We start from the raw sequence: 27,586 nt of genomic DNA, 5'->3' as shown, positions 1-27,586 counted from the left end.
GAGGCACCCCCAATGGGTGTGAGATCAGATCCTGAATGGGATCTAGGATCCAAGGTGGAGCCAGAAGATGAGACCAAAGACAGGGAAACCAAACCTGGCGAGGCCAGAATGGGCAATGAGGATCACCTTGCTCCCCAGTCGACAAGCTTTCTGCAGAAACCTGGGAATGAGAGGAACTGGCGGGTAAGCATACAGGAGACCGGAAGGTCAAGCATGAACTAGACCATCTCTGGGGGACTCCCCTGGCGGGGGTATCAGAGCGAAAAACCTGCTGCACTTCACGTTGGAAGGAGATGTGAAGAGATTGCAACAAGGTTGACTCCACTCGTTGAAGATCTGTTCTGCTACGGATAGATTCAGAGACCACTCGTAAGGCGTCAGAATGGTCTTACTTAGCTTGTCCACTAGATTGATGGACCATCCCAGAATGTGCATTGCGATGAGAAAGCGACTGGTGGAGATCACCCATTCCCACACTCTCATAGCCTCGCGACAAAGGGGATAAGATCTGGTGCCTCCCTGTTTGTTGATACACCAGATTACTGACATGTTGTCTGACTGAATGGCAATCATCCCCAGAGGAAGAAAGGCATGAAGGGCCTGCAACGCTAGAAGGACTGTCCTCATCCCTAGGACATTGATATGCAAGCTGTTCTCTGTGGGGGACCACAGGCCTTGGACTGTCTTGCCCGAACAATGCCCCCCCACCTAAGTTGGGAGGCATCTGTGGTCACTGTGGTTTGGGCCGGGGCTGGAACAAAGGGTCGTCCCTCCAAAATGTCCAGAGAGCTCATCCACCATATGAAGGACAACTGACACACTTGGCTTAGGTTGATAGGATAGGCTAGTGGTAAATCCAACAGGGAACACTGAACCACTAGAGTCCACTGTAGTCCCTGATCTGGGAAAGTAGATGCCTGGTGGGAGCAGTGAGGAGCCAATCGTCCAGGTACAGATAGACCTGAATCCCCTGAAGCCTCAGGTGAGCCGCTACAACCGCCATCACTTTGGTAAACACCCTGGGGGCTGTGGTGAGACCAAAGGGTAGGGCCCAAAATTGATAATGATTGGCCCCTTGCCAGAAGTAAAGAAACCTCCTGGAGCTTCTGTGCATTTTTATGTGATAGTAAGCATCCTGGAGATCTAACGAGCACATCCAGTCGCTCTCTTGCAGGTACGGCATGATGGACTGTAGTGTGACCATCCAGAACTTTTCTTTGGCAACTGACAGGTTCAGGGCAGAGAGGTCCAGGATGGGCCTTAAGTCCCCAGTTTTCTTTGGCACCAGAAAGAACCTGGAGTAGAAGCCCGATCTGGACTGATCTGGGGGGACAGTTTTGATGGCTCATTTTCCTAGCAGCTTGGAAATTTCCTGTGCTGCTGCCTCCCTTTGTGTGGATGGAATGTCTGGGAGGTATTTGGGAGATATGGGGGAACCCACGAAGGGGATAGAATATCCTCTGGATATGATTTGAAGCATCCAGCAGTCCATTGTTATGGACTGCCATGCCACTGGGTGCAAGGACAATCATCCCCAGACTGCCTCCAGAGTAGAGCAGCTGAGCAACCCCTCAGGGTTGCTGCCTGCATCTGTCTGAGAATGGTTCTCGGAACCCAAAGTTTCACGGACCCCCCTTGGCCTCTGGGCCGGCATCCATTCTGTTCCCCTCTGCCTTTAGGGGAAGAAGAGCCCTGAGTGTCCCAAGAATACTGAGACTTCCTGAACCACATCTTCTTTTGCCCTCTCTGGTTCCAGGAAAAGGACCTTTGTGGGTTTGAGAAGTGGATCCTGAGAGCAGGCAGTGTCTTCCCATCTTTCTCACTCTGGACTAGTGTCTCCTTGATGGTATTACTGAAAAGAGTTGAGCTGTCATATGGGGCATTGGCAAAGGATGCCTTAAAGGGTTTGGTAAATTGGCACAATGTGAACTAGGCATTACGCCTCATGGACACGCCAGACCCAGCTCCCCTAGCCGCTCCTTCCATAGCATGGGAGAGGAGTCGCATGGACATATTTGGTACTTCTCTCAGAGTGGCCATTTTCATGGAGAACGAAGCCTTGTTCTCCTGTGACATGGACTTGGGTGGAGACTCCTCCAGCTCCTTCACTAGGTCACGTTGGAGTCTTGTGACATGGGTCAAGTAGTTCAGTGCCCTTCTTGAAAAGATAGCTGAAGCATACACCTGTTTCCTTAGATGGTCCATCATCCATGACTCTTGGTCAGGAGGGTGGACCGAGGAACTTTCCTGAGATAGTTCCTTCTTCGTGGCTGCTGCTGCTACCACCATGGCATCCACTGGGGAGCCCTTGTTCCAGGAAGCCCTGTCAATAGAGGGACTTAAAACCTTATCAGGGTGCTTGGGGATTGGCTTCACAGTATCTGGTTCCTTCCAAGCCCGCAAGGTGATCAAATCCACTAAAGGATCCATGGGAGGGCACACCCAAGATGTAGACGGGTCCATGCCGAAAGCCTACACAAACACAAACTCATCAGAGGAGGGCTAGGGGGCAAAAAAAACCTTCCCGCTGGCGCAGGATCTCCATGATGTCTCCAAAGGAGACATCGTCGTGAGGTGATCTTGGGGAGCCCTCCCCGTCATCTAAATCAGTGTCCTTGGTTAGGGACTCAGGGGAGTCCAAGTGCATCCTCTTACACATATGCTTGCAAGGCACATCTCCCGTGGGGCTCTCCGGGGAGCACTCGCAATCCATCTGTTCCTCTGGCGGAACCATCTGGGGCTCTTTGGGCGCAGGCTGTCCCTCTGGTAAGACAATGGGGAACGTAGACAAAGCCGAGGGTGTCTGGGTGGAGTCTAAGTGGGCAGTCAGGGGCCTCGATCTGATGGAGAGGACCCATTCTACCACATCAAACGCTGAAGGAGAGTGGACCTCCTGGGAAGCTAATAAGGAGGCCAGTCTCCCCGGATTCGACGTGAGAATCAGAGCCAAACCCAAAGTGGATGGAGCACTGAGGGAGGGAACCTTGCCCAACAATGTTAGAGCCGATGGAAAAGGTTCCACTCCCTTGGATCCAACACCCAGGCTCTGGCTCCCAGAGTGGCTCGGATCTGAACTGGTTGGATCTGAGATGCTCCAGGCAAATGTTGGCATCGAGGATGCAAGGACCGTCGGTGCCGACCCCCTGACCAAGGCCAACCTCGGATCCGAGAACTCCAAACCTGAAGGTCAGATCGGGGAAGGAGAAGTGGGCTGAAAAAAGGGAAGTGAGTTCCCCCCTCCTGAAGGGGGGGCTGATAAGACCCCCCCATATGGATCTGTGTACAGATAAAGAGCCTCATCATCTTATCCAGATCCATGTCCGATAGAGAACGGGTCGACCGTGACGAGGCCACAGACTTCCACCTGGCCAGTCGGAGAACCGAGGCTTGGGAGACTGAATGTGCCTCCTCCTGCTATGGGGAGAACCCTGGAGACCGGAGCCAGGGGGAGTCACAGATCTGTGCAGACTTGCTCATGGATGAGAGGTCCGGGACCTCTTCCTCTTTTCCTTGGTCTTTGACTCTCTCTCCTGCTCTCTACCTCTCCTCTGCTCTACTACCACAGGCTTAGATGCAGGAGTTTTAGTCCCAGCCTGGGAGGGAGGGGAGGCCAGAGGAAGAAAAGTGGGAGAGGCAGTCACAGCAGCTGCTATGACTGAAGCCAAAGATGAGGAAGGAGGTTTAGTGACAGGCAGAAAATCTTTGAGGGCCAACTTGGCCTTTCTATCCTTCAAAGCTCAGGGATTGAACTCCGCACAAATGGAGCACTCCACATTAAGGTGGGCCACACCTAAGCACAACACACACAGAATGTGGACATCCACTGGGGAAAGCTTATGGCCACACTCTGTGCAGCGCTTAAAGACAAGCTTTTCAGCCATACTATAAAGCAAGAATCCTTAAAAAAGAAAGACAAACAAAAACTTTTTTTTTTAGACTATGAACACACACCCACTCACCACACTAGACAGACTAAGGGGGGGGAGTGGCACCACAGACAAACTACTCTAAACTAACTACAACTACAAACCTACACTTGACACCAAAGTGATGGGAGGGGAAAAAGGATATCTATACTATCCTGAAATGGCTAAAAGTAACAGAAATTTCAGAAAAGCTTACAGTCAGAATCACCCTGCTAGCTGTAGCTCTACAGATATGATGTTTTACAAATCGCGGCAGACGAGATCTGGGGATGGAAGACAGTGGAGGTGTATTATGGGTAAGGGGAGGAGTCTGGAGCTCGGAACTGATGCTAGTAATCTTTGCCAGCTTGGATCCGATACGAATCTGTATTCGCACAGGTTGAAGACCAAATGAAGTAAACTACTTCAGATAAATTATTACCCATTCTAACTCCTGGAACTCAAGATTGTGAAATTTACAATACATCTTTGAAATCATATGCAAGTATGACTGAGTTGCTGTAATTAGGAAGCAGAGTTGGTATAGTATACACAGTGTGATTTCAATGACCTACCATTGTCAGAAGGAGTAGATTATATTTTCCCTGTCAAACAATGGCAGGAAAAACTTCCTTACCTGTTTCTCGATTTATGGCTGCACAAATGGAAAAGTATCATAATTATTGCCTAAGGAGAGAAAAGAAGCATTACAGTCATACAAATACCATAGTACATTTGTAAAGATACATTACTGTATGAGTTAACAATATCCCTGCCCTCTTCCTAAGGTTTGGCAAAAGTAATGCAGATGTTTTAATTATGCCTTACATGTTGCTAATCTTATAACACCAGTACTTTATTTTCTTAGAATGATTATAGTATGGTTCACCAGCATAACAGGATGACTAAGAATTTAAACAACAGTCCCAGGTAACACTGAGAAATAATCTTGCTATAGGTTTTAAGTATGAAAAGTAGCATGACAGGATCACTGGCATGAAATCCATGTCTGTAATTCTTCTTCATTTTCTTTGTTTAGAGACATACGAAATGAACACTAACAATGCTATAAAGCATGAGAGTTAGATAATGACCTTTCAAAAAGTACACTAAGAATACTCTCCTACAATCTTACAGGTCAGGGCTACATTGGACCTTTGCTAGAAACCCCATAATCAAACATCAGTATATCAGGCACAGCTTTTCTTTACTATGACCTAGACTCTGGGAATCATTTCTATTTCATCTTGGGGAAATTACCTCATATCCAAAATTCTGGAACTGGCTGCCTACATCAACTCAAAAGCAGCTGTCTTCTGAAAAGACATATATCCTAACACTATCATCCATAACTAGTAATAGCATCTTCTCCTTAATAATCTGTGACTTACTGTAGAATCTCACTAAACTTCAGCTGTAACATTTTCCACTTCCCATCATTCTATATTTATAGGTTCATAGGTGTGTACTAGGCTAATGGCCCTGGAGCCTTTACAAGCCTAGCCCATAGAAGTGCCCTGGCATCGTGCCGCCCGACATTAGTTCCCAGTGCCTCCATCAAGTAGAGCATTGGAGTGATCCCCAGGGTGAACTTTCTATTTCCCATCCACTCATCAAGATTTCTCTTGAAGAGGGCCAGTGAAGTGCATTGCTTGACATGTATGGGAAGTCTGTTCCAGAGCATGGGCAGTCCCTGGGTTATGAACCTGTTTCTCCAACATGTTCTGTTGATTGTGGTAATGAGGTTGAGGTCTCTGGAGCATGTGGTGCAGAGGGATTGGGATTTCTTTAGATGTAACATTTCTAACAGAGCTGGGTCAGACATGCTTTGTAAGTCAAGCAAAGATCCCCTCTTAGTAGACAATATGAGACAGAGAATAGCTGGAGGTTTTTTAGTCTGCCCATGTAGGACATGTGTTTAAGGCCTAGGATCCTCTTTGTGAGGTACTTTTGTGGACTTTTAAGCTGTTGCATGTGTCTAGTGAGGTACATGCCAAATGGGGCATTATTCTCAATGACTGGCCTAATGAGAGAAGAGTAGAGAGAAACAATGACCTCTTTCTTTCTGGATGCAAAACCGTTGGTAATGAGATTTGCCACATAGAAGGACTTTCTGACCACAGTGGCAATGTGGTGGTCAAAGGAGAGGTTGCTGTTAACCTGTGTCCCCAGATCTCTTAAAATGCCTTCAGTGTTCAGTGGGCTCCCATTGATGTGGTAATTAGTGGGAACTGAGTTTTTCCCAAAGGGGATGACAAAGCATTTTTTGGCATTAAGCTTAATGCCATGATTTCAACACCAGTCATTGGTCTCAGTGAGGCCTTTCTGTAGGATGTATACATCACTTGGGGAGTTAATAATGGCTCCCAGCTTGCAGTCATCTGCAAACATGGTCAGCCAGAGTCCCTCCGTGTTGGCCTGGACTTCTGAGAAGTAGATGCCAAACAGGAGAGGACCCAGGACTGATCCCTGTGGGACTCCACTTGTGACTGTTCAACAGTCTGACTTGGAGTCCACTACTTTCACACTGTGGGTTCTATCTGCTAGCCAATTTGCAACCCACCTAGTGATATAGGGGTTGATGCCTAGTTTGGTGAGATTATCAATAATTCTTGAGTGGGGAATGGTATCAAAGGCCTTGGCCAGATTGAGGTAGGCTGTATGAACTGCCTTGCCATCATCTACAGGTCTGGTGACTGACTCAAAGAAGTCAACCAGGTTGAGCAGGCATGATCTACCTTTCACAAAACCAAATTGCGTGGGATCTAGAGTTTGGAGATTCCCTATATCCTTGTTAATTAGGTCCATGATGATGCGCTGCATAGCCTTACATATCAGACTCATCAGGCTAATGGGGCAATAATTCCCAGGGTCTGTAGTCACTCCTTTATGGAGAGGGATGATTGTAGTAGTGCGCCATTTGGTAGGGACAAAGCCTGAAGTAAGGCTGTGATTGAACAGGGCACACAGATGTGGTGACAGTTCACTTTGTAGTTCATGTAGAACACATCCAGGTATATTGTCTTGTTCCATGAAAGCTGTATTCGTGGCCTTGGACAATGCAGCTTTAACCTGTGCTGTAGTAATGCTGGGTGCCTGGCATTCCTCCGGTATTATGATTGGTCCTTTGGGAGGGAGAGAGGGGTAAAGCTGGCACTGAATCTGTCGGCCAGTATGTTGCCAATATCTGTTGGCTCATTATAGGAGGTACCATTGTGCAGTAACTCAGAGCAAACCTGGATATTGCCATTGGGATTCTTGATATAACTATGGAAGGCTTTGTGGTTGTTTTTAGTATCTGCCACAATTCTGTTCCCCTTAAAAAAAATTCCGCACATGGTGTACACAATGTAAATGTATGCCAGAAATGTATTCTTAGTACACTGTATCCCATCTTTAATGATTCATTTGCTGCAATGTACTGCCTGCTATACTGTACCAAATTTGTATATATTCCAACTATTTCTGTGTTCTACTTACTGTAATGACATTATTTTGTTTGTAGCTCTGCCTGCTTTATCTGAGCTGAAACTAAAGATGGTCTATTTTGATAATGACTATCCCAATCAACAAATTAAAATAAGTAAAAAAGTGTTAATTTATTTAGCTGATTAAATGTTATAATAATACTAAATTAAATACATTACATAACTACAAAAATGGCTTACTGTTCATTTCTTCCTTGACTGAGATGTGATAGTAAATCAATTAGGGATTTTAGCAAATCTGATAAAAAAAACATGCTGAAATTCACGGAAAAAAAAGATTGCCCCAGCAAAGTTTGTCTAATGTAACTGAGGACATCCATCTGTTAGAGTGAGTAGTGCAAGCCACATAGTTTATGAAGAAGTAATGGCTTTTTCTATCTGCTGTAGCAGAAACCTTTACTGTATGTTCTGGATGACTCCAGGGATTAGAAAGCACGGTGAGTCTTGTTTAGTATAGCATTCCATGAGCAATGCATATATCCAACTCAGACCTTTGGTGAAATTGAAATGCACCCACGCCCTACACTCAGCTCATGTTCTTTTCTGAATTGTGTTACACTTCCTTTAATCTCTCTCTTTAAAGAAATCTAAACAAGTGTTCCTGCCTATGGCAGTCCTCTTCCTACTCCCTCATTGTAATAATATAGCTCAATACTCATGACTAGGTAGCTAAGGCCGGGAACTTCTCACCTGTATCCATCAGGCCAATACCCACCCTCCCATCTTTCAAAACCACTCTGAAAGACTTCCTAGCCAAAATCTGCTTGTTCAAAACTAGGATAAACTATATTCCTAAATGTGAACAAGTACTGTTTCATTCCTTATACGTCCTTACTCTCCCTTCTTCACTTGCTTCCTTACTTCTATCAAATTCCCTTCCCTGACTTTTTCTCTAAATATAACATAAGCCTGTTTTTCCCTCTCTTCATATTATATTTTCTGCTTGTATCAGACTAATTTATATTTAATTTCTCTACAAACTGTCTAACATTTCTATAAATATTAAATGATTGTCATATAACTTGTATCAATTCTTAACCAATGTTTTTATAGTATCACTAATTTGTTATGATTATTTAAACTCCAGATATTTTTTTTCAAAGACTGTAAAATTATTCTTCTTAAAATGTTTAGTAAGAATTTGGAGGTTTCTCACCGGCCTCCCCTGAAAATGGGCTCCTACCCTAGTAGGTAATACCACCTCCCTCCTCCATCTTACATTTAGGATAGACCTCATATCCTTGATCCTATGATTACAAGTAGATATCACTGCTGTCTAGGGTATTCAACCTAACACATTTCACCCCTGAGTTATGAAGGCAAAGTGCTTATATCTAGGGTAGTCATCCATAGACCACAAAACAATCTCCTTTGAAGTAAAAATTTCAAGACCCCCCCCAAAACCCAAGACCATGGCTGCCTAAGCGGCTGCGGAACTATTCACGGACGCCCTATACAAGCATATTAATAGCTGCACAGAGGTGGCTGTACGCAGGATAAGTACAGAACTAACTCAAAAAACAAACTACCTTGGTGGAATCCCATCATCACTGTGCTGTATAACAGAAGAAAGGAAATCATGTCAAAAGTTCATAGGTGTAGTACCCAGCAGGATAAAAGCATAGTCATCAAACAATACAACCAACTTGGAAGACAACTAAAGTCTACCAAAGCTAAATCTAAAGTAGATTTGGCCTCCCACACCAAGGGCACCCACAAGGCATTCTAAAGCTGCATCCACAACCTCAAAGGCAATACACAATTGCACGCAGAGCTCATTGATAATGAAGCCACCTATACTGAGCCAGAAGATATAGCAAACCAACTGGAAGACAAATTCACTAGGGAATAGGTCCTCAATGCTCTCTTTAAGGCAAAGAATACTACATTGATGGGGTACGATAATATTCCAGGCTACCTGCTAAATAGTATGAAACATGACCCATCAGGCCCTCTGGAATTGCTATTTAGTGTAGCCTTCAAAAAGGCTTCATGCCTCATGAATGGAGAATAGTAAACATCATCCCTCTGCGCAAAGGCAGGCCAACTATAGATCCTGGAAACTACAGACCCATAAGTCTCACTAGTCTCTCATAAGCAAAGCCATGGAAAGAATTACCGTAGAAATGTTCAATAATGACATAGGAAACCTCAAAACACTGGGCCCAACCCAGTTTGGTTTCATCAAGAGCAGGTCATGCCTACTAAGCTTGTTGGACTTCTTTGAGAAGGTCACCCAAGCAATGGATGAGGACAGAATGGTTCATACTGCCTACCTTGCCCTGGGCAGGGCATTTGACAATACCCTACTCATGCATTGTTGACAAACTCAGGGAGGTTAGGTATAAACCCTTATGTCACCTAGTAGATAGCCAGCTGACTTACATTTATGACCCAGGAAGTTAGAGACCAGTCATTAGTGATGTCCCTCAGTGATCGGTCTTGGGACCACTACTTTTTAGCATCTACTTCTCTGAAGTCAAGGCCAATGTCAAGGGCCTCTGGCTAACCAAGTTTGCAGATGACTGCAAACTAGGAACAGTCATAAAATCCCACACTGACACTAATGCTATCCAAGAAGGACTGATGCAGACAAAACAATTGGTGTTTGAGCCATGGGCTAAAACTAAATGCCAGGAAATGCATAATAATATCCTTTAGGAAGTCAGCCACCAGAGGTAACCATCATACTAACAACACACCCCTTAGAGTCGATCCGGTAGACAGGAACCAGTGGATACAAGTAGACAGTAATCTAGTCTTTGTCCATCTTGTGTCCACAGTAGTGAAGAAATAATTCTATGTTGTGCAATTTATAAACAAAGATGTATGTCCAAGGAGGTCATTGTTCCACTGTATTCGGTAATGTCACCTTCTCTATGCACATAATCTAGCACATCCAACATCTGGAACATCCACAGAGATTCTTAACTAAATGAATTCTGGATATAAATAACATGCCCTATGTAGACCATTTCAAAGCCCTATCCCTGTATTCTGTCTCATACAGGCTGTTGAGGGCAGATCTATGCCATGCATACAAGGCTTTATCAGACTCCACTTTTGATGGATCTCTTACATATCCACAAAACAATCAGCACCAGAATTATCCATTCTGAAGACTTAAACCTTGCCTTTGAAATAAATAGGACCTGCTAGAGAGGCAAGTATGTATCCCAGAGACTAATCCTTCTCTGGAACAGGCTCCCCATCTATGTGAAGTAGAGCTCCTTCATAACTCAATTCAAATGTAATTTGGACAAGTGTAAAGAAATACTGGACCACCACCATATGTCAAGTAGAACTGCACAATGAAAAAATTAGGAAGTAACATGGAAAGTGCTAGCAAAAAAGAGTAAGTACACTGATAGACGAAAGTGGTAAAGGAGAATATAAAGACAACACACTAATCAGACCAATGGATATTTAAAAATAATAATAAACAGAACAACTGAATATTCAGAAAGATCTTAAACAAAGTGGATGGAGACAAAATACACACATGAATGTGGAAAAGACAGCAAAACATTAAGCTTTTAGAATTATGTGATTGCTTAAGTTTAAACAAGACCACAAACGGATTCTGCAAATGTAATTTTCAGTGAAAATGAAAGGTAAGTTAGAAGAATAGGTTCATAGATATGTACTAGGCTAATGAACACTGGGGCTTTTTATGCCAGGCCATACATCTCAAATCTCTGTCAAGTTCTGGTGCCCTTGATAAGTATAAGCAGGGCCTTGGGAGATGAAGCATTTACAAGTAGGGGCCTGGGAGAGAAACCATTCACATGCTACCTTTGTCCATTAGAAACATAGGTGCCAAACTAGGAATGAATTTCCTGTTCTCCATCCAATTGTCCAAGTTACACTTAAATTGGGTTAGGGAAGAACTCTGCTTCACATGGATAGGGAACCTGTTCCAGAGAAGAGGTAGTCTCTGGGATACATACCTGTCTTTCCAGCAGGTCCTGTTTATATCCCAGACAAGGTTTAAGTCTTTAGAACAGGTAATTCTGGTGCTATTTGTTTTGTGGATATGCAGAAAGTCCATCAAGGTGGGATCTTACAATGCCTTCAATGCCAGGCATAGATCTCCCCTAAACAGCCTGTAGGACACATAATACAGGGATAGGGCCTTGAGGAGCTCTGCATAGGACATGTTACTCCCTATATTCTTTTAGTGAGGAACCTCAGTGGATGTTCCAGTTGTGGAACATGGCTGGTTAGGTACATACCAAAGTGGGCATTGTACTCACTGATAGGTTTGATGAATGCTGAATACAGTGGAGCAATTACCTTCTAGGATCCAGATGTCATACTTTTGTTTATAAACTGCACAACATAGAATGATTTCTTTACTACTGTAGACACATGATGTCAAAGGCTAGATTACTGTATATGTGTCTCCCCAAGTCCCCGACTACTGGGCCAACTCTCAGAGATGTATTAGCAATATAATAATTACCAGGGGTGGATGTCTTCCCAAAGGATGCTACTATGCATTTCTTGGCATTCAGTTGTAGTCCATAGCTCTGGCAGCAGTTATTTGTCTGTGTTAGTCCTTCCTTGAGAACATTTATGTTAGTGGGGGAATTCTGTGACTGCTCCTAATTTGCAATCATTTGCAAATTTAGACAGCCAGAGGACATTGACACTGGACTTGACGTCACAGAAGTACATGCCAAAAAGGAGTGGTCCCAGGGCTGATCCATGAGGGAATCCACTTGTGACTTGCCTCTTTATAGAAGGGGACTCCCATGTTCTAACTTCTTGGGTCCTGTCTGTGAGCCAGCTAGCTATCCATTTGGTGACATACGGGTTTATACCTAATCTCTTGAGCTTGTCAACAATGCCTGAGTGGGGTACTGTGTAAAATGCCTTGGCCAGATCAAGGCAGGCACTGTGAATCATTTTAACCTCATCCATTACTTTGGTAACCTCAAAGAACTCCACCAGGCTGAGTAGGCATGACCTGCCCTTGATTAAACAAAACTGGATTGGGTCCAGTGTCTGGATTTTTCTTTTCTCATTATTAATCATTTCCATACTAATTCAATCATTTCCATACTAATTACTTCCATGGCTTTGCATATGAGACTAGTGAGACTTATGGGTCTGTAGTTTCCAGGGTCTGTAGAGGGCCCACTTTTGTGCAGAGGGATGACTGCTGCTGTTCTCCATTCATGAGGCACAAGGCCTTTTTGGAGACTGCAGTGAAACAGCAATTCCAGAGGGTCTGATAGGTCATGTTTCATGCTATTTAGAAGGCATCTTGGGATATCTTGTGATGTCTTTACATTACCAACCCTGTTTTAATATCATTTATTTACTAACACCCACTGCTTGCATATGCCACCCCCAACATGACAGTATCACACTTCATTTCTGCATTATAAATGTAAACATAGAAAATATCTCACATTTTTCATAACTTTTTGCAAACACTCTTCAGTAACTCCACCTCTGTACTTTTATTAGTTTTTATTTTTAATTTGTTAACTGGGATAGATCACTGATCCCATTGGACCTATTTCAGAATCAGCTCAGGGAGATATATCCCATAATGATCACTATACATGCTTGGTAAATCATGTAAACTTGTAGATGCCAGCTTAATGCCTTAGTTTTAGGTATCCAGCTGTGCCAGGACTTTAGAAATAAGACTGAGAACACCAGGAAATATACTTATTTCAAGAGTATAGGGAAGTATCTTGTAAAAATGAGTATACTTTTAAAAGAATTACAGAAACTCTGCTTTCCTAATATATATTCTCTTGTAAAAAGCAATGAGTTAACCTACAAGGCAATATGTGTTTAAGAGGTTATAAAAACCTAGTAAACATGTTTAATGTGAATTTGCAGTGGTGATTCAGCATATGTATATAGAAGAGACAATGTGTTATTCACTTCAAAGTCACCTTTCAGATTCACAGATTCATAAGTGCTTACAATAAAGCATCAGTCCATGGACCATAATCACCTTGACAATACTCACCCACATAGGGCACCTCTTGCCTCCAGGATGGTAAAACAAGTCAGGTCCCCAATGTATTTATTGCACCTATCCAGTAATTGTGGTCTGCCTTAAAGGAAGCACTAAGCAATAAATCTGTCCATCCAACGTGTGTTATTTATTTGTTGATAGGGATTCACTCTTTAGTTTGAGTGCTTATGGAGGTGTAGGAGATCAAAGAGGGTTGGAGGCATTACTGGCACAGATTATTAGACATGCATCACCCCACAAGAGTCTATAAGAGACAGAGTGCAGGCACAGAGCTTCAAACCTGTCTTGGTAGCTCAAAGTCTTTAGTTCAGTGATCTTTTAGGTTAGGAACTTCTTGTGTCTTTCTAGCTGTATGATGTGTTTGGATAGTTCCATATTAAAGAGGTTGTTATGTTCTATAAATGGTCTAAATAAGGCAGAGTAATGATAATTTCTTTTGACTTGGATGAGATATTTTTGGTTATTAATTAGGATACATAGAAGGATTTCCAGACTACTGTTCCTTTCGTGGTGGTCCAAGTATATGGAGCTGTGTATTAAGGTGCTGAGATCTCTTGATGACTGTTTCACTCTGGAGTGACATATCTTTTATATTGTAACCATCTGTCGGATTTGTTTACCAGGAGTGCATAATGTTACAATTTTTTTGCATTTAAAGTCTGTTTCTAACAGACCATTGATTTGCATGGTTTAGCCCTTGTTGTAGTAACATGGTGTCAGATATTATGCAACTGACAACACCCAGATTGAAGTAGTCAGCATATTTAGTGAGCCATATGTCTGGGTTAGGAATTTGGAGATCTGAAAAGTGGATGCCAGACAGAAGCGATTCCAGTACTGAGCCCTGATGAATACCACTAGTAACCATTTTGCTTTCCAAGGTGGCACCTGTTACTTTAACAACGTGGATTTTGTCTGTTAGCCAATTTGCTATCCATCTTACAACATAAGGGTCTAGATTTGGGCATTTACAATTATTTACAGTTCAAGCATGAGGAATAGTGTTAAAAGCATTGGCCAGATCAGGTATACCGTATGAAATGTGTGGCTGCTATCTATAGCTTCAGTGATTTTCTCCCTATGACAAAACCATGTTGGTGTGAGAGAATACCTGTCACAGTGTGAGAGAAGGCCTGTGACACTCAGGTATAACTGTCAGAGAAGGTAGGAGAGTGGCACTGAATAGAGAGAGATGGCGACAGATGACACGGCATCTTGACACCATATGGAAAAATGTGGAAAAAAGGGGGGTTGATTATTTTAATTGTTGCAGGTCTTCAGAAGTAAGAAGTTTTATGCTGCAGCTTATGAACTCAGATATGCCTTTATGGCTTCACAGATTAGGCTTCTTCGGCTGTTATGCCTATTGTTCCCAGAATATGAGGTTGGGTCCCTGTAAGGACAGCCATTTTCCATATTTCAGTAACATATCCTGTGGCTATGCTTAAGCTGAAACGTTTTATATGGGGTTTAAGATGACGTGTTTGTCACTCTCAGTTAAGAAACAAGGTATACTGTTGGGTCCCATAGAGGGGGTATTTTTAGCTTTAGAAAGTGCAGTTAGGATATGTTTCATAACAATATTGGGGGAAGGAACCCAGGATTTGTGGAACTTCGGTGACTTTGTCTGTATGAAGTTGGCAGTAAATCTACAAGTACATCAGAAATGTCTTTGGGGTCAGAGTGGGTAATACCATTAATATTTAGTTAAGAGCATTGCTCAGGGTATTTCTTAATAATTTACTCTAGTTAAAAATAAGATTTATCATAGGATCATAGGATCTTAAGGGATTGCTAGGCTATTGACCCTAGTGGGCCTTTTAAGCCTTGCCATGCTTCCTAAAAATATTAGCCAGGTTTTGGTGTCATAGGTATTTAGAGTTGCATATATAACTAGGGCATGAATGGTTGAGCATTTGCAAGGTACCTCTCTCTCCCTAATAGAGACATAGGTGCAGACTAATGGTAAATTTATGATTTCCTATTCACTGATACAAACTGCTGTTGAACAGGTGCATGGCAGAAGTATGCTTCATGTGGATGGGAAGCCTGGTCTACAGAGGGAGCAGTCCCTGAGATAAATGCCTGTCCATTAAGCATGTCTTATTTATGTTGCAGATGATATTTTGGACCCTGGATCATGAATTTCTGATGATATTTGTTTTATGGATGTGCAATCTGTAGAAGGCTGAAAATAGGGATAAGGCTTTGAGGTGGTCTGAATAGGACATGTCACCTACACCATGTATTCTTTTTGTGAGGATGCTTCAGTTTTTGCATATGCCTGGTTAGGAAAATATTGAAGACAGCATTGGATTATATGATTGCTCTAATGAGGGCTGAGTACAATGAAACAATGACAACTCTGCACCTAGATGCCATACCTTTTATTATACGTTGAGCAACATAAATGACATTCTTACATCGGTAGACACGATGGTCAATGGCCAAATCAATGTCTACATGTGTTTTCAAATTCCTAACAACTGAGTCTACTCACAGTGGTGTACTATTAATGGGGTAATATGTGGTGATGGCCGTTGTTCCAAAATAAACTATTATTAACTTCTGGGCATTGAGTTTTATACCGTGACTTTGTCGCTAACTATAAGTTAATGTTAGGCCTTTTTTAACAGTATTTATGTCTTGGGGGATTCAATGACTGCACCCAATTTGCAATAATCTGCAAACTTGGTTAGCCAGATGCCTTTGACACTAGTCTTGACTTCACAGAAGTAGTCACCAAAAAGGAGTGGCCCTGATGTAATCTACTAGTGACCAGATTTTTTGCGGAGGTAGATTTCCCCTATCCTGACTTCTTGGGTCCAACCTGTGAACCAGCTGGCTAGCCAACAGGTGATACAGGAGATTCTACCTAATTTAGTGAGCTTGCATACAATACCTGAATGAGGTATTGTTTTAAATGCCATTGACAAGACAAGTTAGGCAGTGTGCACCATTTTGCCCTCATCTGTTGCTTTGTTGACCTTCTCAAAGAAATCCACCTGGCTGAGTAGACATGGACTGCCCTTGAAGAAATAAAACTGAGTTGAATCCACTGTCTTTAGGTTTCTATTATGTCATTTATCAAATGCATGATTATTCTTTTCATGGCTTTGCATATGAAACTAATCAGGCTTATGGGTTGATAGTTTCCCACATCCATGGATGGCCCACCCTTGTTCAGAGATAAATAGTGATTTTAGTGGGTCTGACAGGTCATGGTTCAAGCTATTAAGGAGGCATCCTGGGATATTATTAGGTCTTCGTGATGCAGTGTTTTTGGCCTTGGAGAGTGCATTGATGACCTTTTCTCTATTAATAGTTGAGGGAGTAGCAGTTGGGGGGCATTTCTTGTATGGTGTCTGTGAAAGTGGGGTAAAATCTGAAATATATTTTTTGGCCAGTAGATTTTCTATATCCTCTGGCTCATTATAAGTGTCTCCATTTACAATTAGTTCACCACATTGTTGAGTATTGCCTTTGAGGTTGCAAACATAGCTGACAAATGCCTTATGATTTTCCTTAGCCTGAAAGGCTGCTTTGATTTCAGACTTAGCATTAGTAGACTTAATTAGTCCCCTGAGTTGCTTATTCATTTTGATGTAGAAATTCTTACCTTGCTGGACATTGCAGTTCCAATTTTTGGACATGATTTTCTTACTTCTGTTGTATAACCTAATAATACTGAGATTCCACCAGTGTGGCTTGCATTTTTGAGATTGTTCTGTGCTTACTTCAGATAGGTACCGCTGCTTCTGAGTAGCTAATTACATGATTTTAAAAGGATTTTGTGAATGACCTTGCATAGACAGTGGTATTCCCTGGGTTGGAGGGGGCCTTAAATTTTGCAAAGATATCACTTAAAAGTAGAAAGTTTGTTTTGACATAATTCCAAGGTTAGTCGGTGTCACAGACTTTATTTTTTTTGTCCAACCTGACTAGTAAGGCTGTTACACATGGGGGGGGGGGGGTTGTGCATCATCCCCCCCCCCCCATCATGTTGGTGAGGATAAGGTCAAGGATGTTTTTATCTGTAGTCGGCATTTGAACTAGCTGATTCAGAGCATTGGACCTTTAAGTTTGGGGTTGTACATAGGTGTACACTAGGCTAACAACCACTAGGGCCCTTATAAGCTTAGCTATGCAACCACATATATAGGATACTTATTTATATATCCTTTGTTGGCTGAGTTACTCCCACAAGGCTAGTAGCCTTTTTTCAGGGGAGACCCAAGATGGTATTTATACTACTAGGGAAATTTTTGCCAGGGCATCAGGGTACTTCCCTACTCTTCCCATTAGGTGCTGAGGGCTCTTTTATATCTACCTGAGCTACCACCAACTGAAGCACTGCAGTGTCAGCAGTTGACCTACCTGGTGTGGGAACAGAACCCACAGCCTCCTGCACCAAAGGCGAGTGTGCTTCGTATTGCACCACTGACACTACCAAAAGATTAAATGTTACCCTTTGCTTATTAACTGTCAATAACAAAGGGATCATCCCAGTATGACTCCCAGTTTATAGTGGGGTAGTTGAAGTCTCCGATGAATATGTTGTAGGGTTGAAGGGCAACTGACTCTAGTTCATTTACGTAAGTGCTGTGGGCTTTCCTAGGTCATAGAGGAAGTCCTGTAGCATGCAAAGATATGTTATGGAAGTTTGCTTGTGGTGAATTGTACATGGAGAAGCTCAAGTGCATAATATTTCATGACCAGACATGAAGTATGTTTTTTATATAAATTGAGACACCTTCACTTTTTGTCCCTTTCTCTGCAGTAGCTGATTTAAAAGAGTGGAAGGCATTATATTTCTGCACTGCCGATGTGCTCTCTGCAGCTTTAAACCACATCTCAGTAACTGCACAGACAAATTATGTTCTTCTACAGTTTCAGTATCTCTCTCTCTCTCTCTCTCACACACACACACACACACACACACACACACACACACACACACACACACACACACACACACACACACACACACACGCACATACACACAAGCATGTAAACACACACACACACACACACACACACACACACACACACACACACACACACACACACACGCAGACACACGCAGACACACACACACACACACACACACACACACACACACACACACACACACACACACACACACACACACACACACACACACACTGTATGTCTTTGAGGTGTAGGCTGAGTTGCATCTTTTCCACTCCAGCATTTTTCAAATTTTCATTTTTTTTAGCCAATTAGAAATAAATGATGTACTTCCCTTTATAGGCACAAGTGAATGTTTAAGCACTGCATCTAATATCACTAACTTAATAATTCCTGATGAAGGTACATGCCATCTCAAAAGCTTGTTAAATTGCAAAATTTATGTTGGTCCAGTAAAAGGTATTACATAACTTCTGAGTTCCAGTGTCCTTGTGTTTTCATGTAGTCCAGAGAGGTACTTCTCAGGTCATTTAAGCCCATGTGGACTATGACTCGGTCATACTAGTACTTATGGTTTAAAGACTTGAGTGCTTGTGTGATACGGCGGATCCTGGAGCCTGATAGGCAACTGATCGTAACCCCTTCCTTCAGGATACTTATTGTGATTTCTGTGTCTAGAAGACCTTTGAGGTTTAGGTAGCTTACTTTTAAAGGGCTTCAGCATGTGTGAGTCTATATGTTTGTTCTGTAGTGTGTGTGTGTGGCAGATATTGTGCAGTGTTTGGTGTTTCTGATAATCTGTTTGGAAAGTGTAGTGGTTTTATCTGAGAGTATTGCTTCCAAAGACAGTGTATAAGTACATCTCTCACATATTGTATCAACTTGTTTGAGAATCAGAAGATTGTCAGTAAATATGAGACAATTTCTACGTTGTCTCAGGATGCCCAGTTGTAGCAAGTTGGTTACAGATACAGAAGGAAAATGCATATCCATTGTTTCAGGAAGTTGTGTAATGGGCTTCAGTTGGAGTGGTATCTGGGGGTGTTTTGGGCTGTGAACAGGGCCAAAAGTACTTGGTTCTGTGCTCCTCTTGTGTGTAACCACTGCAAGGGAGCGCTAAAGGAGATTACAGATTTTGTATGGATGCTAGCTAGAATACAATATTAGTCTAATTTCAGTCTTAAACTCAAACTTTGCAGTCAAACAGGAGGGCATTCCTAGTGTTGCTTCTTCAGTGTCAAGAAGAATGAATAGATGAGATGATAATGGGCTATGCTTTCAAAGTTCAATTTACAGAACAGGGGTCAGAACAAAATACACCAAGTTTAAAAGGCAGAGGAATGAATGGGAGTGTGAGTATGAAACTTCACTAGCAGAGCATTAAACATCACTTGCAGTTTGAGTCTTATCAGAAGACAAGTCCAAAGCTATACTCTGTGTAGTTAAGTATCACTCAAGGAACAAAATAACCAATGGAAAAACAAGTGAAATGTAAAGCTTAGCTAATTGCTTACCTCTCAAATAAAATCTTTAGACCAAACAAATAAATCAAAACAGAAAACAAAACGCACAAACAGGAATCAGTAATTTAGAAAGCAGCTCTATCAATTAGGCAGGCCACATCAGCTCAGACACACAAAAAGAGATTAAATTACTTTTGTTTGATCTTGGTTTCAAATAACCAACAGAGAGTCAAACACTGCTTCCAGTTGTTGCAAGCCTCAAGTCTTATCAGAAGACAAGGCCAGAGCTATTTATGATTATCATTGGCTTCAGATGCTAATGTTAGTTCATGTTAATCTTTGATCTTCTTTACAGCAACTGTCAGATTTTTCTAATCTTTCTTATAGAAATCTTAATGTGGATAGATTTTGATTTATTATGCATTTTTTATTTTTTATAGATAATAAAAATATTATAGAGCTTAGTAATGCTAGCATTGCACCAACAGTGTTTATTTTCATGTTTTCTAATATATTTGGTTAACAGTCACTTAAGACATACACAGTTACATTTTGCAGGATATGTTTCTGTAGGATGGCATGTATACTAATGTACATCCACATTCAGCTTCTATTTATCGTGTTATTACTTTATTTATTTATTTAGCTATCTATCTATTTCAACATTTAACTGTTTGCTATGCATTTTGAATTTTAAGACAGGACCAGAATTCAATATCTCTAAAAAGGGAAAAAATGCTAATGTAAAAACATACATGCAAAGCATTGCTGGGACATAAAAAGTGAAATTATAAAAGCTGCCAAACTGTAAAGAAGCACAACTATATGGATTCAAATATTCTTTTAAAATACAGTATTTGGTAGGCATTCTGAAGGTGACATTTGAGTAACAGGCCCTAATCAGAGAGGGTAGTTAAAATATACCATACACATGTAAGCCTGTGGGACATCTTGCAGTCCCTACTCCAATGACCTTAAGGGCTTATCTAGAATGTAGGATGACAGAATATCTACCAAATAATCAGAACACAGATCATGTAGGGCTCTTTAAATCAGTAACAAAATCTTAAAAAGTGATCTACCAGTGACTAGAATCCAGTGTAAATGCTGCAGTAGAGAAGTCATATTTTAGGTATGACAATGACCCATTAACCACCTTAACAAAGAATTCTGTACTGTCTTCAGATTTGCCAGATTACCATCTAAGAACCCTAGCTAAGCACAATAGTGGTAATCTATGCAAGACAATGCAGCTGTAGCTCAATAGAAAGAATAAAGTTCCAGATAAAGGCAATATTTTTTGATGGTAATATAACGTCTTATTGACGATTATACAATGCCTACCCTAAAAACGTGCACGCTGATTGGCCAGCCCAACCAGCGTGCCCGTTGTAAATCCCTCAATATACTAACGGAAAAAGGTCCGGTCGCCCGGACTTTTCCGTTAGTATCAAACTGTCTCGCTATGTTAAAATAGTGTAACATAGCGACACAGATTTAAAAAAGGCAACGGAGATCTCGGTTTCTTTTTTTAAAGCTGTCTCGCTATGTTAAACTCCTTTAACATAGCGACACAGTGTAAAAACGGAGATCTTGCGATCTCCGTTTGCTTTAAACTTGTCTCACTATGTTAAATGAGTTTAACATAGCGAGACAGCTTTAAAATAAGCAACGGAGATCTCCGTTGCTTATTTTAAAGCTGTCTCTATGTTAAACCCATTTAACATAGCGAGATAGTAAAGCAACGGAGAACTTGCGTTCTCCGTTGCTTTGCCCAACTCTGATGTACTGCGTAGGCATGCGCAGTACATCAGAACTGCCGCGGAACACCAGACAGGTGCGGAAGGGCAGCAAAGAGGCATTATACAATGCCATTATTTAAGAAAAGTAATTATTTCTTTTCTTAAATAATGGCATTATATATAACAATAACCACTTCTGGGTGTGGGTAATGCTGGATTTACCCACGGTTGTCTTTGTTTGGTCCCTCGGGCTTCGCCCTCGGGACCAAACCACGCCAACCGTGGGTAAATCCAGCATTACCCACACCCAGGCGTGGGTTATTGCTATACTAACACATGGCTCATCAGTGTTGGTCTATTGTTAATAACAATGACCAGATCACAGACCTGAGGCACACATTCTAGTCATTCCCCCCCCATAAGTAATAATAAGGAAGAAAGGAGAGGAAGATGAGGCAGGCATATGATGCTATGCACCAATTTTACTTCAGCATTTGTTGAGATGCAAACAGTTCTCAGATATCCAAATTAGAATCAAATTCAAACACTTCTCCATTGGTGTATATTCTGGCAGAGAATCCTGAGTGAAGTAGGGATAAAGATTAATATCACAAGTATAAGGCTGAAAAAAATTACATCTGCATGTAAGAATCTTCCCCCATACGTCAGCAAATACATTGTGGTAACAGTGGTGCCAAGGCTGAGAAGTGTGACAACATGCATTCTAGAGAGTAGCTATCACAATAATTTAATTTTCATATAACCTTCTGGGAACACATTGACAGGTAAGAGGCAAAGCAATTGAGCACTACTGCAGAGAATACACAGTTTTAAGATGCTAATTCAAAATCACATGATTTACCATGTCAGATGACTCCGTGAAATCAAGGAGGAACAAGACAGATATTACTACTAATCTCAAGCCATCATGGGATTTGTGACTTTTTTAACTATTTAAATGCTGAACAGTGATTATACTGGTGTATACTGAAGAATTCCTGTTGTGATGAAAGGGCTAAATACAAATTAATTTTTATAAGCATTGGTTTCAGTGTGTCCTTGAGACATGGTTCAGTGTTTGGTGAAGTATTTTTATTTTCCATTTATCAAGCCAAAGACAGTTCAGTTTGTGTGAAACATGAACTGATTTACAATTTATACCTTGAACTGATAAGAAGTGTAAAAATACATTTGTACATACTACCAAACAAAACATAACATCTAAAATGAGGGATACATTGAACTTGTATTCAATGTAATACAGATTAGGTAATATAATGTTATCAGAATATTTTCAAATCATTTCTAAGTTTTTTTTTCCCATTTCCACAAACAGATGGCCACAGGTCTGTTTCATTTGGGATAACCATCTCATAACTTAACTAAATGAAGATGTATCTGAAAAATAAACAAATAAATAAAAATGGAGAACACAGTGGTGTAGCAGTTGGCTTTCCATCTTACAGTGCTTGATTCTGCAGTTTGATTCCTGATGGGGGTGGGATGGTGGGGCCACTGTTTAGAATCTGCATATCCTCCTACATCTGCATGACTTTCTTTGGGGTTGTCTAGCTTCCTTCAACATCTCAAGGAGACATTGATAGGTGAATTGGTGATCCTGGAAAATGTGATCATTAGTGTATTTGTGTGTGTGAGGGTTGCATGTATAAATATATGTATGTCTACTTGTCTTGGCTGTCTTACACTCATTGCTTAAAGAGATAGATTCTGGCTTCCTTGCAACTTTGAATAGGATAAAATAGATATCGGAAATTTATTTAATGTATCCTTCTGCTCAGACTACCTTCCTAACACGTTGAAAATATGAATGAAATATGTAAGGAGAAAATACCACTCTGGACAAAGAAATAAATATAAAGTTAGAGCTTTCGTTTATAAAATATATAAACTTCTTCAGACAAAAGTATACAGGAAATAAACCATTTAAATAAGCATTCAAGAAGTGACATCATTTCCCATTGCATTATTTTGAGGCATGTCTTTTATTTTGATGTTTAATGGGACTTTTATTGTGACTTTTTTCTTTGAATGGGAAATTATGTCACTTCTTGAATGCTTATTTAAATGGTTTATTTCCTGTATACTTTTGTCTGAAGAAGTTTATATATTTTATAAACGAAAGAGCTAACTTTATATTTATTTCTGTGTCCAGAGTGGTATTTTCTCCTTACATATTTCATTCAGTTTTTGTTTTGCACTCATTTGTCTGTGGCATTATGGAGAATTGTATTGCTACTGGGTCACAGCCGTTATTTGAATCTACAGATTCACCTTCTAACAACCATTCATCTAATGTTGAACCTGGTGTATCTAGCAGCTATGGGAAACTTACAGCGTTGATTGAACTGTTGACACAACGCGTTGACTCCTTGGCAAGCCAAGTTGCAGGAGTTTGCCTCGTGTACCCGGAAGTGCTAGCAACAGCTCTCAAAAAGATTTACCATCACAGCCTGTGGCTACAACTTCAAGGGTTGCCCTAGGATCGCAGGATCGGGGTTTTACAACTACAAACACCTCTAACTCTACTCCATTGCCTTGTTCTGGTAACCGGACATCCAGTGGAAATGTCGTGAATGCTAATTTCGTGAACAACGAATGTGATAACTCTGTAAGTACTGTTTCAGCTTTGCCCTGCTTGAATGACTGGCTTAAAGAGCTGGCAAGCTTTTTAAACAAAGTTACTGTAGAAACACAAGCAGGGCATTCTTGTGAGAACGAGAACACCATAATTAACAACTTAAAAATATCTGACATTAAATTGTTTAAGTTTAAAAAGCTTCAGATTGAAATTCAGTATCTTACTGAATGCATCAAAAGGAAGCAGGTCCCAAAGGGACTTCGACAGTGGCGTTTTCCCACTGGTATTATTTTAAACTCTATGTTCCACAAAGAATTGTTGAACTTATTTGACCAACAAGGACTTGAATTCATTGAATGTTTGTTAAAAAATTATCAGAAGCAAATAGACTGTTTACAGAATGAACTAACAGACTTGGATAATGCTATCAGGTTGGACAAGGATTTTCAAAGATACAAATGTGACTTTTTACGCATTTTTTCTAGTTTAGATAATGCATTGAACAAAATTAGAGAGAATAAAATTAAAAAATTGAACAGGGATTCGCTAGCATATAACAAGGGTTTGGCTTACCCCTTGCCCCCTTCTAACCCTGTGAATGATGTAAGGAATAGTTCATGTGTAATTGCTGATGTTTGTGGCGATGATTCTCATTTTGAACTTGATAATAATTGTATTGACCACAATAATGTTGACAGTATGAATAGAAATGTCGGCTCTCCAGTTAGAAGGAGTGAAAGGCTAGCTAATAGGAATGCCAATAGTGATTCTAGTTCTAACTTTCACCAACAGCAGGGTTTTCAGAACCAGAGGAATTCAAACAACGCAGGGCAGCAACGTGCCCCTCGTTTTCAGAATCAGAAGAAAAGGAAGTTTCAGAACAGGAGGAAGAGATAATCTCTTTGGGTCCTCGTGGTGAAATTTCAGTTGGGACTCTTAATGTAGTAGATTCTGTGACTGTTATAACTAATGCTACCAAGGACTTTAAAATTTTTAATTATTCCTCTTTTGAACCTGACCCATTGCTTGTGGACATTTTGGCAAAAGGTCTTTCATTTGTTCCTGCATTTAGGAGCAATATTGCTAGGTCCTTGATTGACCTAAAGACTTTTACTAGAAAATTAAATTTGAATGTGATGTTTGCTAATACTCCTAGTCTTATTAAAGATTTCAAAGTGGCTAGCAATTTTAACCCACCCTTACATCCTTCTATTTCACTTTTTGAAAAAATTTGTGAGAATGACTTTAGAAGTTTATTAAATGTACATTATCCAGTTAATTCTTTGGATGACAATCTTACTTTCGAGGAAAAAGATGCTTTGAATAGCCTAAAGTTTGCTAACATATGAATATGTAAACCAGATAAAGGGGGTGGTTTGGCCTTTATGGATAAGGCTGATTATACAACTAATATGTTGCTTGTTTTGGACAGTGCAGCTTATGTATGTGTTTCTCTTAATGAAATTAATGGAGCCTATCGTAAACTTAAAGGTTTCATTAATGACTTATTCATTGAAGGCCGCATTGACATTGACTTATTTAATTTTCTTAACATTACACACCCAGTTATTCCTACATTATTTGGGTTGCCAAAAGTCCATAAGAATTTAAATAAACCCCCTTTTCGTCCGATCATCGATGGTAGGCAATCTATCACTTATGGGTGTGCCAGATTCATTGACTGTAAACTAAAAGATTTACTAAAAAATCAAAAACAAATTTGCAAGGATTCCTGGGCTTTTTTGGATTCTTTAAATAGTTTTCCTTTTGATGAAGATTTAAATTTTTTTACCATCGATGTTTGTGACTTGTACACTTGTATACCACAAGACCTTGGATGTGAATGGGTTAGGGATTTTATGTTGGACCAGAAAATGGATGGGCATGTTATTGATTTGGTCATATACTTATTGGAACTTGTTTTAGCTAACAATTATTTCCTTTTTGAATCTAAATTCTATTTGCAGCAAACAGGTGTAGCCATGGGATCTCCCTGTGGTGCAACCTTTGCCAATACAGTAATGGCATTTTGGGAAACACATTTTTTATTTAAAGACCCTGTTTTCCAGAGTAAGGCTGCTTTATATACCCGTTATTTGGATGATATTTTTATTCTTTGGAAGGGTGATAAACATTCCGCAGCATCATTTATTGAAAAAGTTACTGATTTTACTGATTTCTTGGATTTCACTTGGGACTTTCAAGAAAAAGAGACTTCATTTTTAGATGTAAAATTAGTCAAAAATTTTGTTTTACACACATTTACATCTAGGATTTTTCGAAAACCCACTTACTCAAATGCATTCCTCCATTTTTCTAGCTGCCACCCCTTCCATCAGAAGAAGGGAGTTGTTAAGGGACAACTAGTTAGGGCAGCTAGGATGGTAACTTTAGATGAAGATTTTTTGGTTGAGTGTAGTTTATTAAGGGACATGTTTATGAAAAGAGGTTATCCTATTAACTTATTGGATGAACTCATTTTTGAGGTTACATCTAAAAGGACATATGGTTACTTTAAACCAATTCTAAGTTATGTTATTTCATCTGGAAATGAGAATCTTGAGTGTGTTAATGATATGATGGATCCACCTAACACACTGATTCCTTTAACACAGCAATTTGAGCATGAAAATAACAATAACTTTGGAAATTTGGGTTTTATCACCACTTTTTCTAAGGATGCTCCCTTTTTGAGGGATATCATTTTTAAGAACTGGTACTTTTTAGTCGAGGATAGTACAACAAGAAATTATGTGGGTGAAAGGCCTCTTGTAATTTTTAAAAAAGGTAGGAATTTAAAAACTATCCTTGAAACAGTAAATTATAAATGTCACCGCCCACATTGTGGGATGTTTAAATGTGGATCATGCCGTTGGTGTAAGTTTATGTGTGTTACCAACATGTTTATGATCAATAAGAAAAAATATTACTTAAGGGATAAATACAACTGCAACACAAGAGGGGTGGTCTACTTGGCATTATGTCAGAATTGCCCGTCTTTCTATGTTGGCAAAACTGATAGGGTTTTTAAAAATCGAATTTATGAACATTTTTACGCCATTTTTAAAGCAAATATTACAAATGCCCTGGCTAGGCATATTTTGGCCTTTCCCACACATGAATTTTGTTTTTTAATCATTGATAGGGTTGTTGAAAACATTAGGGGAGGTCCGACTTCCTTGCAACTTGAGGAGAAAGAACTTTTATGGCAACTTAAGTTGAACGCTTCAGTTTCACCTGGACTGAATGACACTATTTCTATCATGAGTGTTTTGAAACTGAAGTCTTTATGTAGATAACATTTATTATTGTATTTTTGTAGTCAATTATTTAAATATTCTAACTTCTATATATATTTTATGCATATATTTGTAGTGTTTAGGATTTTATTTAAAGTTTTGTTCAATGGGTCTATTGTGTAGTTGGATATCTTATTTTGAGGCATGTCTTTTA

At 40.5% G+C, this 27,586-nt stretch overlaps 1 protein-coding gene across 1 annotated transcript in view; it reads right to left on the bottom strand.

The window, feature by feature from the left end:
• The window catches only part of LOC122798319 (MFS-type transporter SLC18B1-like), a 600,458-nt gene that overhangs the window by 135,717 nt on the left and 437,155 nt on the right, over positions 1–27,586 (bottom strand). Inside the window, exon 7 of the mRNA XM_044067153.1 lies at positions 4,543–4,592. Within this exon, the coding sequence (XP_043923088.1) occupies positions 4,543–4,592 (50 nt within the window). The remainder of the gene's footprint in view (positions 1–4,542; positions 4,593–27,586) is intronic.

The sequence above is a fragment of the Protopterus annectens genome, chromosome 3.part1 (genome assembly GCF_019279795.1).
Source record: "Protopterus annectens isolate FY-2018-M chromosome 3.part1, PAN1.0, whole genome shotgun sequence".
NCBI classification, from domain to species: domain Eukaryota; kingdom Metazoa; phylum Chordata; order Ceratodontiformes; family Protopteridae; genus Protopterus; species Protopterus annectens.
This window is presented reverse-complemented; position numbering and strand designations above follow the sequence as displayed.